Raw genomic sequence first — 17,718 nt, forward strand, 5'->3', positions numbered from 1 at the left:
CTATTCAAAAAGAATGGCATCTGGTCTCCTTGTCAGTGTACTACTGGGTTATGCTTTGTTTTGCTAACCTTGTAGTCTCCCCCTTGGTAGAGGGGTTCTAGTAGTTTCTGCAATGAAAACGAGGCTGTGAGTCTAACAGTTTCTTCAATGGGTTATATCAGCTGACGAAACATTAAAAAACTTCTTTCTAAAACATTTCAGTAGAAAAAAAAACTCCATAAAACACAAGCTGAGGAAATTAGATATGCTAGGACCTTTATACTACTTTATACAGTGCATGCCACTGAAGAGACTCACAGCCTCGTTTTCATTCCCCTCCAAAATTAAATATGGCGCTAATGTGTAGGTGTTGGAATGCCACAGGCAAAGACTTTTACCTTTTAAAAGTGATTAATATTTAACAGAGCCTCTGCACTAACAAAAATAACAGTTCACAAGCCTGTTATTTATATAAAAAAAAATAAAAAAAATAAAAAAAAACCAGCCACTCTATGACTATTACAGCGCGCAAAAGTGAGCACTGAATCTATTTGACATGTTTTTCAAAGTACGTTCGCAGTTCCACTTCTTTACATCGCATGGCAGTAGAGAGCGTTTAGCGTTACCTTCAACCCTGCTTTTGCGGATCAAGGAAAGAAATATCTTCCGTGGTTAAAGTTCAAGAACATGGCGGCCTGAGTGCAGACGCTCAATGATAACCATGCTGTTAGTTGTCACTTGTGTTTTATTTCTTCAGACCAGGCATTGACTGTGTGCTCTTTATAGTCGCCTATCATTACTGTACATTATCTGCAACATGCTCCGAGCTCTATCAAAAAGCCATATTGCTGTCTCTCGCCTTCTCGCTCCTCGGAATGCGGTTATGGTCGAAACAGTCCGGGGTAGAAAATCTCGCACAGACCCGAAAGCGAAGTCAAAGCTCGGACGGATCAAGACCCCCCCTCCCGTGGACCCTGTTGAAATGGTCGTATTAAAGGAACGTTTCACTGAGTACAATCTGATCGTGAGAGCCCTACGGTAAGCCTGCTTGTCATTAGATGATTTCTTGACTGATTATGATATCAAGTCAACATTAAACGGCATATATTGACACTGATACAAGTATAAAAAGTAATCACCTTTTACTACTTCTACGAGCGTGTTTACGAATATCAAGGTCACTCAACCTCTTGTCTTTTAAAGGAATAGTTCACCCAAAAATGAAAATTCTCTCATAATTTACTCACCCTCACGACTTTACAGATGTGTATGACTTTCTTTCTTCTGCAGAAAACAAATAAAGGTTTTTAGAAGAATATCTCAACTTTGTAGGTCCATACTATGCAAGTGAATGGTGATTAAAACTTAGAATTTCCAAATAGCCCATAAAGGCAGCGTAAAAGTAATTCATATGACTCCAGTGGTTAAATCAATGTCTTCTGAAGTGATCCAATCGGTTGAGTGAGAACAGACCAAAATATAACTCCTTTTTCACTATAAATCGTAACAGCAGTTTCCTTGGCGATCATGATTTCAAACTTGATTACACTTCCTAGCACCATCTAGCTTCAGAAGACGTGGAGTAAACCGCTGGAGTCGTATGAATTACTTTTATGCTGCCTTTATGGGCTTTTTGGAGTTCCAAAGTTTTGGTCACCATTCACTTGCATTGTATGGACCTACAGAGCTGAAATATTCTTCTAAAAATCTTTATTTGTGTTCTGCAGAAGAAAGTAAGTCATACACATCTGGGATGGCATGAATGTGAATAAATGATAAAAGAATTTTCATTTTTCAGTGAACTATCTGTTTAACATGACAGTGAGACACTGGGTTTTCTTCTGCATTTTCAGTTTGTTCAAAGCAGTGTATTCAGATTTAAATTTGTGTTTTATAGACTGGAGTTCAAAGAGGAGATGTTGAGGAAGAGATATGAAGAGGAGGTGGGTTCCCTGGCAGAGGAGAGAGCCAAACAGGAGGCTGAAGAGCATCGGTCACTAATGGCCTGGAATGATGCAGAAAACCTCAGATTGCGGAAAATACGGTGAGTCATTTTAGATGTAGTTATGAAGAGAAATTACATTTTGCTGCAGTAAGTAACTGACCCTTCGCTAAGCTCCGACAAGCTCTGCAGAACTCCCCATTGGAATTAATGGAAGATTGCCATGAACTGTTTTTTTTTGGTTAAATATTCTCAAACGGAAAGGATAATATTTTTACGTGGGCTGATATGAAGAGTGACATTGTAATGCATATTTATCTGAAGTCTTTTGAAAAAGAAACTGTTAAATTACACAGTAATTTGTTTAAAAACTGTGGAGACTGTGAATCAGAATCAAGGCAAACGATTATTACAGTCACTTGAAAAGAGAAAAACTTAATTTAATAGCGATCACACTAATAATATTAGCGTAAGTGAACAGAGCTGTATGTAACATCTAATAACACTCATTTTGATGCTGTGAACTGTTTATTTACTGTCGCATTTACTATGACATGAATCAATATATAATTGAATTAACGTTCAGTTATTAGCTTTAATTTACCTTAGTGCAAATGTAGGTGTCGTTGCAGATGTTATATGCTCATTTGTGAATGAGGGCTGACACACTTTAATCCATAACATGCTCTTCCCCAGATTTATTGAATTTTTTTTTTTAAAGAAAGAAAAATGCTGCGGGTATCTTCTATGGGTAACTCATGTCACTATCACAAATGACCCAGCAACAATGTGTTTTAATTTTTTTGGATTGTTTTTATAAAATCCTGCTTAAAATTACTCAAACACACATTACTTCCATAGGCTGCCATTGGAAAATAGCAAATGCGTGTCAGAGTAATGGCGGCAGGGCAACAGCTGCTAAAACAGGATTGGTCACAAGCACTTTTAAGGCGGGGCTTAGTGAAGGGTCATTTGGATTTTGTTGCTGTTTGAAATTAATGTTTATCATTTGGTCTTCCAGAGAGCAGCGCGTGCAGAAGGAGGCTGAGATTATGGAACAGAAGAGGAGAGAAGCAGCTATTTTACGTCAACAAGAGCTGGAGAACTATATTAAAGAGAAAGAGAAAGAAATTCTACAACTACAGGTTATTCTTAGTTTCTGCAGTTTGTAATGATTGCATTAAAAAGAACAAAATGGCAGACTTCTTTTTGCCAAAGAGAGGACTCCTCATTGAGGTTTTTTTTTTTTTTTTGGGTAAGGTTAAACGGATGTTTGCAAAACTCATTTTATAAGAAAAATATTAGGATTTGTCAAGTCATTTTGGAATCTGTAAAAAACAGTTTTTTTTAAATTATCCATTTAAATATGAACAATTATAACATGCAGCAGCAGAACTCACCCTCTACTTGATCCATCAAAGCTGCATACACATAAGTGATAAGTTTGATCAAAGTTAACTTTATGAAGGCTGTATGCATATTTGTGTTTTTGTATATTATAGATTTTTTTTTTATTTTCAAAAATGAAGTCATTATTTCCTTGAAAAACTTTTGTTTTTCAAAATGAATCATAAATGTTGATCAGTTATGGGGTTTTTGGGCGATATGATTTGGTTTCTCACTCTTACATTCATCTGTGTTGCAGGAAGAGGCAAAGAACTTCATCACATTGGAAAATCTTGATCAGAGGATTCAGGAGGCCCTTGACAACCCGAAAAACTACAATTTTGCCATTGATAAAGAAGGCCGTGTGGTCAAACGGACTGTGCTTCAGTGATAGATGTAGCATTTAATGAGCCAAAATTCCTATGTACATAAAATATATGTTGTGGTTTAAATATACAGTATGCTTTTGTGTGTGCTTGTTTTTGAAAATGTCTCACATATATACTAAAGCTTCTTAGAATTGACTTGGATGGTCCTTAACTTTATTTAAAGAACATAGAAAGTCAAAGGAAGGTCCTCACCCCTTTGTGTGTTGTCATTTGGTTTTTCTTCTTGCAATATCAATGCAGATGCATCTTATTATAGTTAGATGCTTCTAGCTACAGATACAACCTAAGCTTTATCGACAGCATTTGTGCAAAGTTTTATCTGGTTGTTTAAGTCAGTAGTGGCACACATACCTACACTAAAACAGAGACATTAACATTTTGTTGCCAATTAAACGAACATTTAAATTCCTCATTTCGTGATTTGAGAAACACCACGATGAAAAGGCACTCTCGGTAATTATATTTAATTGGGAAACAGGATGCCATATTATCAAATTAATAATATGTCAATATTTTGTAATGATTTGCCATTTATTACACTAATGTATACCCTTCTCTCTCTGAAGTAGTGATGGGTCGTTCATGAATGATTCGAATCTTTTATGTGACTCAGAAGAACGAGTAGTCTCAGAGAGTGGTTTGTTCATTTTGAATGAATCTTTTATGTGACTAAGAAGAACCAGTTGTCTCAGAGAGTGGTTCGTTCATTTTGAATGAATCTTTTATGTGACTCAGAAGAACGAGTAGTCTCAGAGAGTGGTTCATTCATTTTGAATGAATCTTTTATGTGACTCAGAAGAACGAGTAGTCTCAGAGAGTGGTTCGTTCATTTTGAATGAATCTTTTATGTGACTCGGAAGTCACATAAATGGACTGGTTCGTTCATTTTGAATGAATCTTTTATGTGACTAAGAAGAACGAGTTGTCTCAGAGAGTGGTTCGTTCATTTTGAATGAATCTTTTATGTGACTAAGAAGAACCAGTTGTCTCAGAGAGTGGTTCGTTCATTTTGAATGAATCTTTTATGTGACTCGGAAGAACGAGTAGTCTCAGAGAGTGGTTCGTTCATTTTGAATGAATCTTTTATGTGACTCGGAAGAACGAGTTGTCTCAGAGAGTGGTTCGTTCATTTTGAATGAATCTTTTATGTGACTCAGAAGAACGAGTAGTCTCAGAGAGTGGTTCGTTCATTTTGAATGAATCTTTTATGTGACTCAGAAGAACGAGTAGTCTCAGAGAGTGGTTCGTTCATTTTGAACGAATCTTTTATGTGACTCAGAAGAACGAGTAGTCTCAGAGAGTGGTTCGTTCATTTTGAATGAATCTTTTATGTGACTCAGAAGAACGAGTAGTCTCAGAGAGTGGTTCGTTCATTTTGAACGAATCTTTTATGTGACTCAGAAGAACGAGTAGTCTCAGAGAGTGGTTCGTTCATTTTGAACGAATCTTTTATGTGACTCAGAAGAACGAGTTGTCTCAGAGAGTGGTTCGTTCATTTTGTGTTGGCCGCGCATGCGCATTGCGCAACCTCCGTTCGTTCGTTACGGGATTTGGCTATTGGGAATTTAATATTTTAATTTAATTCTGCTCAAATGAACGAAATGACTTGAATAAAGATTCGTTCATTTTGCTGACCGAGACTCAAAGATCCAAGTCAGTAAAATGATCCTATCTTCCCACCACTACTTTGAAGACATGCCCATTGGACATGTCCAAATATACGCAGGTGTGTTGTGAATCTACCACTTCCGGGACAGTTATTTCGCCACTGTCAGAGCCGAAGGTTGGTCAGGAGTATCACTTCTCATGTAAATATAATTTTTAGCCACGTATATCTGCTTCTGCTTGAGGAATATTTCTCACAGAAAGGTTTATTCACTCTGAACGTGTTCGGCACAGTAAATTACTGCGTGTTTTCCACAACAGATCTGATGCAACAACATGGCAACGTCACATTTGAATCGCTGTATTGTAAGGACAATCACGAGATGTCTCCGGGACAATACTCGACAACCAAATTTGATGACCGTAAGGCCTGTAGGACACTTTTCTAACTCCACAGCAGGAAAACATGAACCAGTAGAAGGACATGAGAGCAGCCCGGCTGTTGTAGCGTCACAGCGGAGGTCAGGAGGTCGCCTGATGGCAGTGGCTTTTGGACTGGGACTCGGTGGAGCAACAGTCTTGTATGCATTAAGAGAAGGGGACAATAAAGATGCCCTACAGAGGACAGTCGCTGTCAGAAATTTGCTTGTTGACAGCTTACTGCCTACTGTCCAGTGTGCCTCCCCATTTAAACCGGACAGCCCGCGGTCCAAATACAACTTCATCGCAGATGTGGTTGAGAAATCCACTCCTGCTGTCGTGTACATCGAGATTGTTGGGCGGTGAGTCTGTCAACAATACCGTGTAGGAAATAGGAACAAATATTTTAATGGCAATTCTTGAATCAATAAATATAGATGAATCCTGTCACTGTTGTCCATCAATTTACATTCTGAAATCAAGTAAAGTTATTATGTTGGCTTGAAAATAGCAAAACTGTTCTGCACTTCAAAGTAATAATTCACTCCAAAATAAAAATAAAAATCGCTCATCATTTATTCACCTTCACGCCATTCCAGATGTGTATGACTTACTTTCTTCTGCAGAACACAAACGAAGATTTTTAGAAGAACATTTTAGCTCTGTAGGTCCATACAATGCAAGTGAATGGTTTGAACTTTGAAGCTCTAAAAAGCATATAAAGGCAGCATAAAAGTAATCCATAAGACTGCAGTGGTTAAATCTTTATAGTCAGAAGCAATATGATAGTTGTGGATGAGAAACAGATCAATGATCAAAAATTAAGTCCTTTTTTACTATAAATGTCCACCTTTGACCAGCTGGTGGCGATATGCACGAAGAATGCAAATCACCAAAAAACAAAAGAGGAAGATAGTGGAAGTGAAAGTGGAGATTTATAGCAAAAAATAACTTAAATATTGATCTGTTTTTCACCCATACCTATCATATCACTTCTGAAGATATGGATTAAATCTCACTGGAGTCTTGTGGATTACTTTTATGCTGCCTTTATCTGCTTTTTGGTGCTGCAAAGTTCTGGCCACCATTCACTTGCATTGTATGGACCTACAGAGCTGAAATGTTCATCTAAAAATCTTAATTTGTGTTCTGCAGAAGAAATAAAGTCATACACATCTGGGATGACATGAGGGTGAGTAAATGATGAGAGAATTTCCATTTTTGGGTGAACTAATTCCTTTTAAACTGATCAGGATTTTCCCAAAATCCCTAAACAAAGACACTGATTATTAAATTCAACTCCTCTTTCTTGACTATCTAGTCTGTCTGCTTATATTCTGTCTAACTAGCTGCTGTTTGTTTAACAGTAAGGTCTGTTTAACCATCAAACCTCAAGCTTTGAAAACGTTTAAGGCATGGCTTTGTCAAACCATCAAAGTTTGTCTTGACACACTTTACATTTCTAGTTCTGTCATAGTGTCTTAGCTGGCAAGAAGTTATCAAGTTTCATTGTCATGTATGTTAGCCACTAGATCAAATATTGTAACCTTTTTTTCTTCTTTTTTTTTTTTTTGCAGACATCCTTTTTCTGGCCGCGAAGTGCCCATCTCGAATGGCTCTGGTTTCATCATAAGTAGTGACGGCCTGATAGTGACCAATGCTCATGTAGTTGCCAACAAGCGTGGTGTCCGTGTCAAACTGACCAGTGGAGAGTCTTACAATGCCACAGTTCAAGATGTAGACCAGGCTGCGGACATTGCCACTATCAAAATCAATTCTAAGGTACCAGTTGTGCTTTTGATACATTGGGCATTTCTCGTTATAAAATGCGACATAAATTGAGATCTCCAATTTCAAAAAGAGATCTCCATGGAAACCAAAGTTTAAAAGTTATTTTCTCAAATAATCAAACTAATTAACTACATAATACATAGTTGTGTAATTATTTTTGTACTGGAGGCTAAGATCTACTCTGTTTACACAATCACTGCTTTGTTCATCAAATGTGCATTTGCAATATTTCATCTATAATCTGTGGGTCGACCATCGGGGTGCAAGCTTCTAGGGTCTGTGAAGACTGTATAAAAAGTATAAAGAGGTTAACGTGTTGGCAAGCCTATTTCATGTGCACAGTAGGGTGGTGGAATTACTAACATGGGTTAAATGTACAAACATTAACTGATTAAGCAGAGATCTGTGCTTTGCGCCCAAACTGATCATCAATGCATAACAATGTGCACGTGACAGCCCCCTTCGGTGTCAGAAAGGAAGATAAGACTTTGTAAGAAGGAGTGTGGGAAGACGCGCCAAGATAGATACAGTATAACATCGACATTCCTTCTGAATTTAATACTTTATCATGCGGTCACTTTGTACCAACTCATGCACAAAGGCTTAGGCATTGTTTATTGATTTAGGCCTAATATATTTTTCATTCATTCATTCATTTATTATTTTTATTGTAATATATTATTTCATTTTCTCGTTTCTGTTCATTTCTTTTCATATTGAAAAACAAACTATCAAAACGTACACGGCTGTTGTCTTCCCTGTAGCTTTGGTCTTCAGCAGTCTACATCCGATCGTATTGCACCAGCTACTGGTGAGAACGAATAGCACCAGGTTGAGATTGTGCATCGGTACTCTGCTGATTTTCCTGCAGTTCCCGGATGTGGAAGGTTGAATTTCCAAATGAATTTGAACCACTGAAATTGAGGAAGCAAATTTTGTTAAGAGAAATAGAGCGGGCTGAATTTTACCTGTCGAAAAATCTAGATGGTATTTTCAAATTAACTAAATATTTTGGAAATTAACTTTGTAAGGTGAATATTTATTGTTTAATATTTAATAATAAAATTAGTTGTGAAACGTTTCCAAATGAAATATTCAATGCTTAAAAATACAACCATGTTAAATTTCAGCCTCCCAAAATGCAAGCACTGATGTTTTTTGTAAAAGAAATGACACAGTAATTTGATTGAAAACTTTTGAATCAGACTTTGAATCAGAAATGAGGCAAATGATCATCACAGTCACATAAAAAGAGAAAAGCATAATTTGATAGCGATTACAACCTCATAACATTAGTGTAAGTGAAAAGAACTGCTTATAACATCTTTTAACACTAATTTTGATGCTATGAACTCTTTATTCACTATCACCTTTACTAAGACCTAAATCAGTATGTAAATGAAGTAGATACCTTGTGCCACTATTATAAGTGACCCAGCAACAACGTTTTTTTAATTTTTTAGTTCATTTTGATAAAATCCTGCTTAACTTCTTAAACACATATTACTCCCATAGGCTCTCATTGTAGAAATGCGAACGCTTGTCAGAGTAATGGCAGCGGGGTAACAGTTGCTAAAACTTTTGAGGCAGGGCTTAGCGAAGGGTCAATAAACCTGCTCTTCAGCACAGTTCAAGTTTGTATCAAAGTCTTTCTAGCAAGTCAGTCCACTGGCAGCCATCTTTGGAACGCTCTTGGGGAGGCTATTTCCAGTCATGCCAGTGCAGCTCCTATCTACTTGAATGGGGAAAGACCGAAATCTCAAAAACAGTTGGGCAAGTTTACGATAAAAGAACATATTTTAAATCAGCAATAAAATGTTAAAACACTGGAATTATAAATTGTGCTTCTTTGCCTCAGATTACACTAAAAAACGCAATGTTCCCAGCTTGTATAGCTAATGCACATGCACATTCTAGAGTTGATTGACAGATGATGTCTGCATCTAAAAGGTGATTGTCTCTTTTACATATAAGGTAAATATCGGTCTACATCTAGTCAGGACTCCGACTCCTGAAAGGGTTTATTTTGTGAAATTAGCTTGCTGAATGGAGATTATCCTTGGTATTACATGGCTGCTTGCCAAATAAATAATTAACCCTGTAAAGCCTGACATATGAAAGAAGTGTCAGAAAATTCTAATTTTTGACATTGAACTGTTTTTAGTACCATTAGGCAAAATATAAATATAAATCATTATTTATTTATTTATTTATTTATTTTTTTTTTAATGTATCATACTTGATACATTAGGCTTTAAAGGTCATTATCCTCCTGAGATCCAGCAATTCATTTTTGTATAGGACATATTTAATGTAAGTTTTTCTTAGCTCATACATGCTACAGTGGTAAATCTTGGGGTATTATCAGAGGACTCCCTGGTCTTTTCAGAGATACCAAATGTTTAAGAGTTTGGCCTTGACAACTTCCTCTCCTTGGTCTATAAATATGGATTGAAATGTATCACAGTTCAATTCAGCACACCAAATACAATATGAATAAAATATTATTTTTTCAATAAAATTTTTTATCATATGTATTTTATGCACCAAACTCTATATTGACATAAAAAAAAGGGGGAAATTGTAAAACATTTTTATCATTGGGACTCATATTAGTTTATGTTTAGGACTGTTAGTGGTTAAAATTAGTAAACTAAGTAAGTGTTGTGGGTCAATGGTTAAACAAAATGATTTTGTATGAATTAAGTTTGTGTTAAAGTCCTTGAAGTCATCACGAATTAACTGAGGAAATACATGTAGATGCACTGTCCTTTGATTTTGGCCGATGATGGCTTTTGTTAGTGGTTAATTCATTTTCTATGCTGATTTATTGATTTTATTTGACAAATTAAAAAATACACTGTTTTATCATCTCATCCATTCATTTACAATACATAGTGTTATTTTTTTTCACACCACTACACCAACAGAATCCTGCCCAGTTTTTGTGTGTGTGTGTGTGTGTGTGTGTATAGGTAGTAAATGTAGGAAAAGTCACCAAACCTCATCCCACTGAAATGAAGAAAACCATGTTTTTTTTAAAGAATCAAAGTTCAAAAGGGGTAAAAAAAAAAAAAAAAAAAAAAAAAAAAAGAGAGACCCCAACAGAAGATTAGGGTTAAATGGATCAATATAAACACTGAAACCACTTGAAAAAACACTAGATGAACATTTTTTTGCTTTTCATCTTGAACAGAGAGTGAGACAGGAGCCGTCAAATGTTGTGTACTATATTTGATACATACGACGTTATAGGGTTAAATGGAAATGAAAATGATTTGAGTTGAAATTATGTCATTTTGTGAGAAGAAATAGACAGCAGAATCTCAAGAAACTGTTGGTGTTTATTTTGCAGTAATGACCATTTTGACTGCTCACTATCTCCCTTGTTACATGACTACTAGCTCTAAAAAAATAAATGGACATGAAATTGATTTGAGTTTGAATAATTTTATTAGATTACTTTGAATGCAGAGTGATACCAGAAGATGACTCACAATACCCGGATGACTGGTGAAATATCACTTGAAATATCAGACCGCTTATTGCCGCAGTATATTGTCCAGTATATAAAATAGCCTGTCTATCACTAATCTCAAATTATATTCTCTTTATCTCATTTTAGCATCCCCTCCCAACATTGCGTCTTGGTCAGTCATCTGATGTGCGTCAGGGGGAGTTTGTGGTTGCCATGGGGAGCCCTTTTTCTCTTAAAAACACAATCACATCCGGAATAGTCAGCTCCGCCCAGAGAGGAAGTAGAGAACTGGGCCTATCCAACCCCAACATGGACTACATCCAGACTGATGCTACCATAGATGTAAGAGGACTAAAAATTATATCGTGCATAGAGAATTCAAGTGCATTTGCATGTGAATTCTATTTTATGTCATTACAATTATAGATATATGACAGTTAGTTGCTTCAGTAGAGATATTGAGCAATATATTGAGTATTGTATTATAGTATTGCATCACTCGGTGTACATTTCTGTTTTACAGTTTGGAAATTCAGGAGGACCCCTTATTAACCTGGTGAGTCACTGACATTTACACAACATACTGCTTAAACTGCTTGTACTGCTTGTGCCTTTTGGTGTTTGAATTGAGGAAGTTGAGATTTAAAGATCTCATTACAGATAATTAGACAAATAATTGATTAACAGATGAATAAACATGTCATTCAGCAGCCATATCACCCTGTAGCTCAAGACCGGTTGCCAACTGAAGCTAAGCAGGGTTGAGCCTGGTCAGTACCTGGATGGGAGACTTCTTGGGGAAAACTAAGGTTGCTGCCAGAAGAGGTATTAGGGAGGCCAGCAGGGGGTGCTCACCCTGCAGTCTGTATGGGGCCAAATGCCCCAGTATAGTGACAGGGACACTATATTTTAAAAAGGCACCATCCTTCGGATGAGATGTTAAACCAAGGTCCTGAATCTCTGTGGCCAATCCCAGGGCACTTCTCGTAAAGAGTAGGGGTGTAACCCCGGTGTCCTGGCCAAATTCCCCCCATTGGCCCTTATCAAACATGGCTTCCTAATAATCCCCATCCATTAATTGGCTCTATAACTCTACTCTCTCCTCTCAATAATCCCCATCCATTAATTGGCTCTATAACTCTACTCTCTCTTCTTAACCAATAGCTGGTGTGTGGTAAGTGTACTGGCGCACTATGGCTGTTGTTGCATCATCCAGGTGGATGCTGCACACTGGTGGTGGTTGAGGAGTGTCCCCTGTTCACTGTGTAAAGCGCTTTGATTGTATTGTCAGAAAAGCACTATATAAATGTAACGTTCATACCTCATTCATGAAACATGGGCAGAACAAATTACTGTGTAAATCATTCATAAAAACATTCTTCCATTAATTGCTGCATTGAATTAAAAGTGATCATTTGATTTTACGAACAATTTGTACAGAAGGGGATTCTTCTTGTTTTATGAATAAGGCCCATTGTATACTGATTGGTCATGCATGTAACTGCTAAACCATTACTGATGCAATGTTATTTTTGACTAATGCGTCCCTCATCTTTGTAACCTTTAGGATGGTGAGGTCATTGGCATTAATACCATGAAAGTGACGGCAGGGATTTCCTTCGCTATTCCCTCAGACAGAGTCCGCCTCTTCCTTGAGCATGCTGCAGACAAACAGAGTAAGAATGACCTTTGACTTCACAGGATCTTACTCTTATCAGTGACGTTATCTGTCTTATAGTCATTGACTGTCCTTCACGTGTTTCTCTTGCTTTTAGAGTCCTGGATCGGAGAATCAGGATCAAAACAGCGCTACATTGGAGTGATGATGCTGACTCTTACTCCCAGGTGACAAACTGTTTATTGATACAGACACTTAGTGTGTCAGGGTTTTTCCAGGGTTTTTCCAGGGTCAAAAATAGTCGGTGGTAACTTAGTTGGTTGATTACATATTTACAATTAATTAATTAATAACATAAGTAACGAATAAAGTACAGTAAGTCGTTATCGCTAAATAAACCCAGACGGGGATCAGGACCCCTGGGTCTTGTATCACCCTGAAGGTGTTTATTTTGAGAATATGATCATCTGACTGCTCATTATTCCCCTTATTATAAGACTACAGTGCCAAATAAATAAATAAATGGACATGAAACATTATTTTAAATTGAAATTATTTTATTAGCATACTTACAGAGATTTCAGAGTAATTCGAGAAGTAGGCAATATTTATATATGTTATTTTGATCATCAAAGCATCTATTTTATGACTTTAAAATGCTGTTCTCCAACCAGCTTGACACTTTCATATATACTGTATACTAATATATATAATATATATATATATATATTATACACCGATCAGCCACAACATTAAAACCACCTGCCTAATATCATGTAGGTCCCCCTCGTGTCGCCAAAATAGCACCAATCCGTATCTCAGAATAACATTCTGAGATGATATTCTTCTCACCACAATTGTACAGAGTGGTTATCTGAGTTACTGTAGACTTTGTCAGTTTGAACCAGTCTGGCCATTCTCTGTTGACCTTTCTCATCAACAAGGCATTTTTGTCCACAGAACTGCCACTCACTGGATGCTTTTTGTTTTTGGCACCATTCTGAGCAAATTATAGAGACTGTTGTGCGTGAAAATCCCAGGAGATCAGAAGTTGCAGAAATACTCAAACCAGCCCGTCTGGCACCAACAATCATCCATGCAATTATCTAATCAGCCAATCGTGTGGCAGCAATGCATTGCATAAAATCAAGCAGATACGGGTCAGGAGCTTCAGTTAATGTTCATATCAACCATCAGAATGGCGAAAAAATTAGATCTCAGTGATTTGGACCGTGGCATGTTTGTTGGTGCCAGATGGGCTGGTTTGAGTATTTCTGTAACTGCTGATTTCCTGGGATTTTCATGCATAAAATTCTCTAGCTTTTACTCCGAATGGTGCCAAAAACAAAAAACATCCAATGAGCATTCTGTGGACGAAAATGCCTTGTTGATGAGAGAGGTCAACAGAGAATGGCCGGACTGGTTTGAACTGACAAAGTATATATATATATATATATATATATATATATATATATGTGTGTGTGTGTGTGTGTACAGTACTGTGCAAAAGTCTTAGGCACATAAGATGTTTCACAAAAACATTTGTCTTAAGATGGTTATTTATATCTTCAGCTTTAGTGTGTCAATAGGAAATATAAATTTTAAACTCACGAGCATTCCTTTTGCGAATAGAATAGAACAGAAGAACAGGGAGCTCTGCAACAGATAGCATGGCCCCCACAGAGCCCCTCACTGAACATCGTGTCAGTCTGAGATTACATGAAGAGACAGAAGCAATTGTGACAGCCTAAATAGATAGAAGAACTGTTGCGAATTCTCCAAGAAGCTTGGAACATCCTATCTGCAAACAACCAAGAAAAACTGTGTCCCGGTGACCTAAGATAATTGGTGCTGTGTTAAAGGCAAAGGTGGTCACACCAAATATTGATGTAGCTTTTTTTTTTATGTTTACTGGACTTTGTATGACGTTAATTGATAAATAAAAACTTTTTATGCCATTGTTTTTGAAGACATCCTCACTATGCAACATTTTTCACAAGTGCCAAAAACTTTTGCACAGTACTGTATATACAGTTGAAGTCAGAAGTTTACATACACTTAGGTTGAAGTTATTAAAACTCATTTTTTAACCACTCCACATATTTAACATTAGCAAACTATAGTTTTGGCAAGTTGTTTAGGACATCAACTTTGTGCATGACACAAGTAATTTTTCCAACAATTGTTTACAGACAGATTGTTTCACTTTTATTTGACTATATCACAATTCCACTGGGTCAGAAGTTTACATACATTAAATTAACTGTGCCTTTAAGCAGTTTGGATAATTCCAGAAAATGATGGCGAGCCTTTAGACAATTAGCCAATTAGCCTCTGATAGGAGGTGTACCTGTGGATGTATTTTAAGGTCTACCTTCAAACTCAGTGCCTCTTTGCTTGATATCATGGGAAAATCAAAAGAAATCAGCCAAGACCTCAGAAAAAATACATGTGGACCTCTACAAGTCTAGTTCATCCTTGGGAGCAATTTCCAAACACCTGAAGGTACCACGTTCATCTGTACAAACAATATTATGCAAGTATAAACACCATGGGACCACAAAGCCATCATACCACTCAGGAAGGAGATGAATTCTGTCTCATAGAGATGAATGTAGTTTGGTGAAAAAAGTGCAAATCAATCCCAGAACAACAGCAAAGGACCTAGTGAAGATGCTGGAGGAAACAGGTAGACAAGTATCTATATCCACAGTAAAACAATTCCTATATCGACATAACCTGAAAGGCTGCTCAGCAAGGAAGAAGCCACTGCTCCAGAACTGCCATAAAAAAGCCAAACTACAGTTTGCAAGTGCACATGGGGACAAAGATCTTACTTTTTGGAGAAATGTGCTCTGGTCTAATAAAACAAAAATTTAACTGTTTGGCCATAATGACCATTGTTATGTTTGGAGGATAAAGGGTGAGGCTTGCAAGCCAAAGAACACCATCCCAACCATGAAGCATGGGGGTGGCAGCATCGTGTTGTGGGGGTGCTTTGCTGCAGGAGGGACTGGTGCACTTCACAAAATAGATGGCATCATAAGGAAGGAAAATTATGTGGATATATTGAAGCAACATCTCAAGACATCAGCCATGAAGTTAAAGCTCGGTCGCAAATGGGTCTTCCAAATGGACACTGACCCCAAGCATACCTCCAAAGTTGTGGCAAAATGGCTTAAGGCAACAAAGTCAAGGTATTGGAGTGGCCATCACAAAGCTCTTACCTCAATCTGGCAGAACTGAAAAAGCGTGTGTGTGCAAGGAGGCCTACAAACCTGACTCAGTTACACCAGTTCTGTCTGGAGGAATGGGCCAAAATTACAGCAACTTATTGTGAGAAGCTTGTGGAAGGCTATCCAAAAAGTTTTACGCAAGTTAAACAATTTAAAGGCGATGCTACCAAATATTAACAACGTGTATGTAAACTGCTGACCCACTGGGAATGTGATGAAAGAAATAAAAGCTTAAATAAATCATTCTCTCTACTATTATTCTGACATTTCACATTCTTAAAATAAAGTAGTGATCCTAACTGACCTAAGACAGGGAATGTTTTCTACAATTAAATGTCAGGAATTGTTTAAAACTGAGTTTAAATGTATTTGGCTATGATGTATGTAAACTGACTTCAACTGTATATATTCAGTATATATACAGTGTATAAGTTTTTAGAGAAAATAGATGTTAGAAACCTATTATTGGTTTTTAAGTTGTATTTTATTTATTTTTTTCTACATGAAAATAGCCACAGAAGCTGCAATGGCATCAAATTACAAACAAACCTTTCATGAGGCCATTTTTTGTTTACTGTATTAAGGCGAACAAGGTCAGGTCTTTGGAAGCAGATATATTTGATGCAAAAAAAAAACAAAAAAAAAAAAACACACCAGATAGAATTAAAATTGCTTCCTAATTTTCACCTGGATGGATGCTGAAAAAATTTCAATGTAGGAAAAACCCTGTGTGTGTTTGTGTGAGAGAGAAAGGTTGTCACTGAATTGAATTGGAGAGACCGTTTCAGTGTGCCATAAATGTATCTGTCCTTTTTTTAAAACTTGAAATGGTGTGTCTTTCCTTTTTCAGTATAATCGAAGAGTTGAAGATGCGTGATCCGTCTTTTCCAGATGTTACACATGGAATTCTGATCCACCGTGTTATCATAGGGTCCCCAGCCAATAGGTAAGCAGCACTAATCTGACCCTTTCTGTGCTCTGCTCAGTGCTGTGGTCTGGTTTCTGACAAATGTTTTAAAGAGGCCTCCTATTGTTGATGTAATTTCCTGTTTTCTATTTTACAGAGCTGGAATGAAACCAGGGGATGTTATTGTTGAGATAAACGGGGAAAAGGTGAACACGTCAGAGGAGATCTATAATGCTGTGAGGAAAAGCGACAGCTTAAACGTGGTGGTCCGCAGGGGTCACGATCTCCTTATGCTGCACATGACCCCAGAGTACACAGAATGATGTCAGCATGATGAAAATTTACTCATTAAAATAAGAGAGAGAGAAATGGTTCAGCTGAGGTTCAATAGATGAGAAGAAAAGAGAGATGATTTTTATCAGATGTGAGACATGATCATTGTTGGGAGGTGTTGTAAGAAAGCACCAATGTAATGGACCAAACTTGGGTCTAGTTTGTTTTGCGTAGATGGACATTTGTGCAGTGTGATTTAAATATTATTTTAGTGTGCAGTTTGTGCACACTTTGGAAGTATGTAAATGAGTTTGGGTAAATTTGAGCCTATCTGCCTTCAGCTTTACACTGGATAAATATCAGAGTATCCTCTCTAAACTGCACTGTATCAGTATTGTTACTGAAGGAAAAAAGAATGACTACCATTAAATGAGTCTGTGTTCAGGAAACAGTTTAGCACGTAATAAAAGCGGATGCTCTTATTGTGACATCTCAGATGTTTTGTATTAAATCTCATGTATGTTATACTGTTTTGTGCTTTGTATTTTAATAAATTTTGAAAACGACTGTCATTTCTCAATAAAACATGGAAATATCAAAGACCTTCAATCACCTCCAACAGATTATTTCTCATTTTGATGTGTTGCAAAGTCAAAGCAGTTTTCAATTCTGTATAATGTTTAAATATCCTATC

The 17,718-nt window shown here is 37.0% G+C and overlaps 2 protein-coding genes across 2 annotated transcripts; both read left to right on the forward strand.

Annotated features, from left to right (window-relative positions):
- The first annotated feature begins 638 nt into the window (after positions 1 to 638).
- On the forward strand, positions 639 to 3,831 carry LOC127414234 (28S ribosomal protein S26, mitochondrial-like). Its single transcript, XM_051652116.1, has 4 exons — positions 639 to 1,017; positions 1,877 to 2,023; positions 2,943 to 3,066; positions 3,567 to 3,831. The coding sequence occupies exons 1-4, from the start codon at positions 797 to 799 to the stop codon at positions 3,696 to 3,698; spliced, it is 624 nt and encodes a 207-aa protein (XP_051508076.1). The 5' UTR covers positions 639 to 796; the 3' UTR covers positions 3,699 to 3,831.
- A 1,390-nt stretch (positions 3,832 to 5,221) lies between these two features.
- LOC127414229 (serine protease HTRA2, mitochondrial-like) lies at positions 5,222 to 17,633 on the forward strand. The gene is made up of 8 exons (XM_051652112.1): positions 5,222 to 6,083; positions 7,299 to 7,503; positions 11,138 to 11,332; positions 11,514 to 11,546; positions 12,558 to 12,666; positions 12,766 to 12,835; positions 16,695 to 16,790; positions 16,909 to 17,633. The coding sequence occupies exons 1-8, from the start codon at positions 5,638 to 5,640 to the stop codon at positions 17,072 to 17,074; spliced, it is 1,320 nt and encodes a 439-aa protein (XP_051508072.1). The 5' UTR covers positions 5,222 to 5,637; the 3' UTR covers positions 17,075 to 17,633.
- The last annotated feature ends 85 nt before the right edge of the window (positions 17,634 to 17,718 follow it).

This window comes from Myxocyprinus asiaticus, chromosome 23 (assembly GCF_019703515.2).
Source record: "Myxocyprinus asiaticus isolate MX2 ecotype Aquarium Trade chromosome 23, UBuf_Myxa_2, whole genome shotgun sequence".
NCBI lineage: Eukaryota > Metazoa > Chordata > Actinopteri > Cypriniformes > Catostomidae > Myxocyprinus > Myxocyprinus asiaticus.

Coding starts and splice junctions, on each gene's coding strand:
- LOC127414229 (XM_051652112.1), top strand. CDS start 5,638: ATGGCAACGTCACATTTGAATCGCTGTATTGTAAGGACAATCACGAGA. Junction 6,084..7,298: donor TACATCGAGATTGTTGGGCG/GTGAGTCTGTCA, acceptor TTTTTTTTGCAG/ACATCCTTTTTCTGGCCGCG. Junction 12,836..16,694: donor ATGCTGACTCTTACTCCCAG/GTGACAAACTGT, acceptor TTCCTTTTTCAG/TATAATCGAAGAGTTGAAGA.
- LOC127414234 (XM_051652116.1), top strand. CDS start 797: ATGCTCCGAGCTCTATCAAAAAGCCATATTGCTGTCTCTCGCCTTCTC. Junction 1,018..1,876: donor CTGATCGTGAGAGCCCTACG/GTAAGCCTGCTT, acceptor TGTGTTTTATAG/ACTGGAGTTCAAAGAGGAGA. Junction 3,067..3,566: donor AAGAAATTCTACAACTACAG/GTTATTCTTAGT, acceptor TCTGTGTTGCAG/GAAGAGGCAAAGAACTTCAT.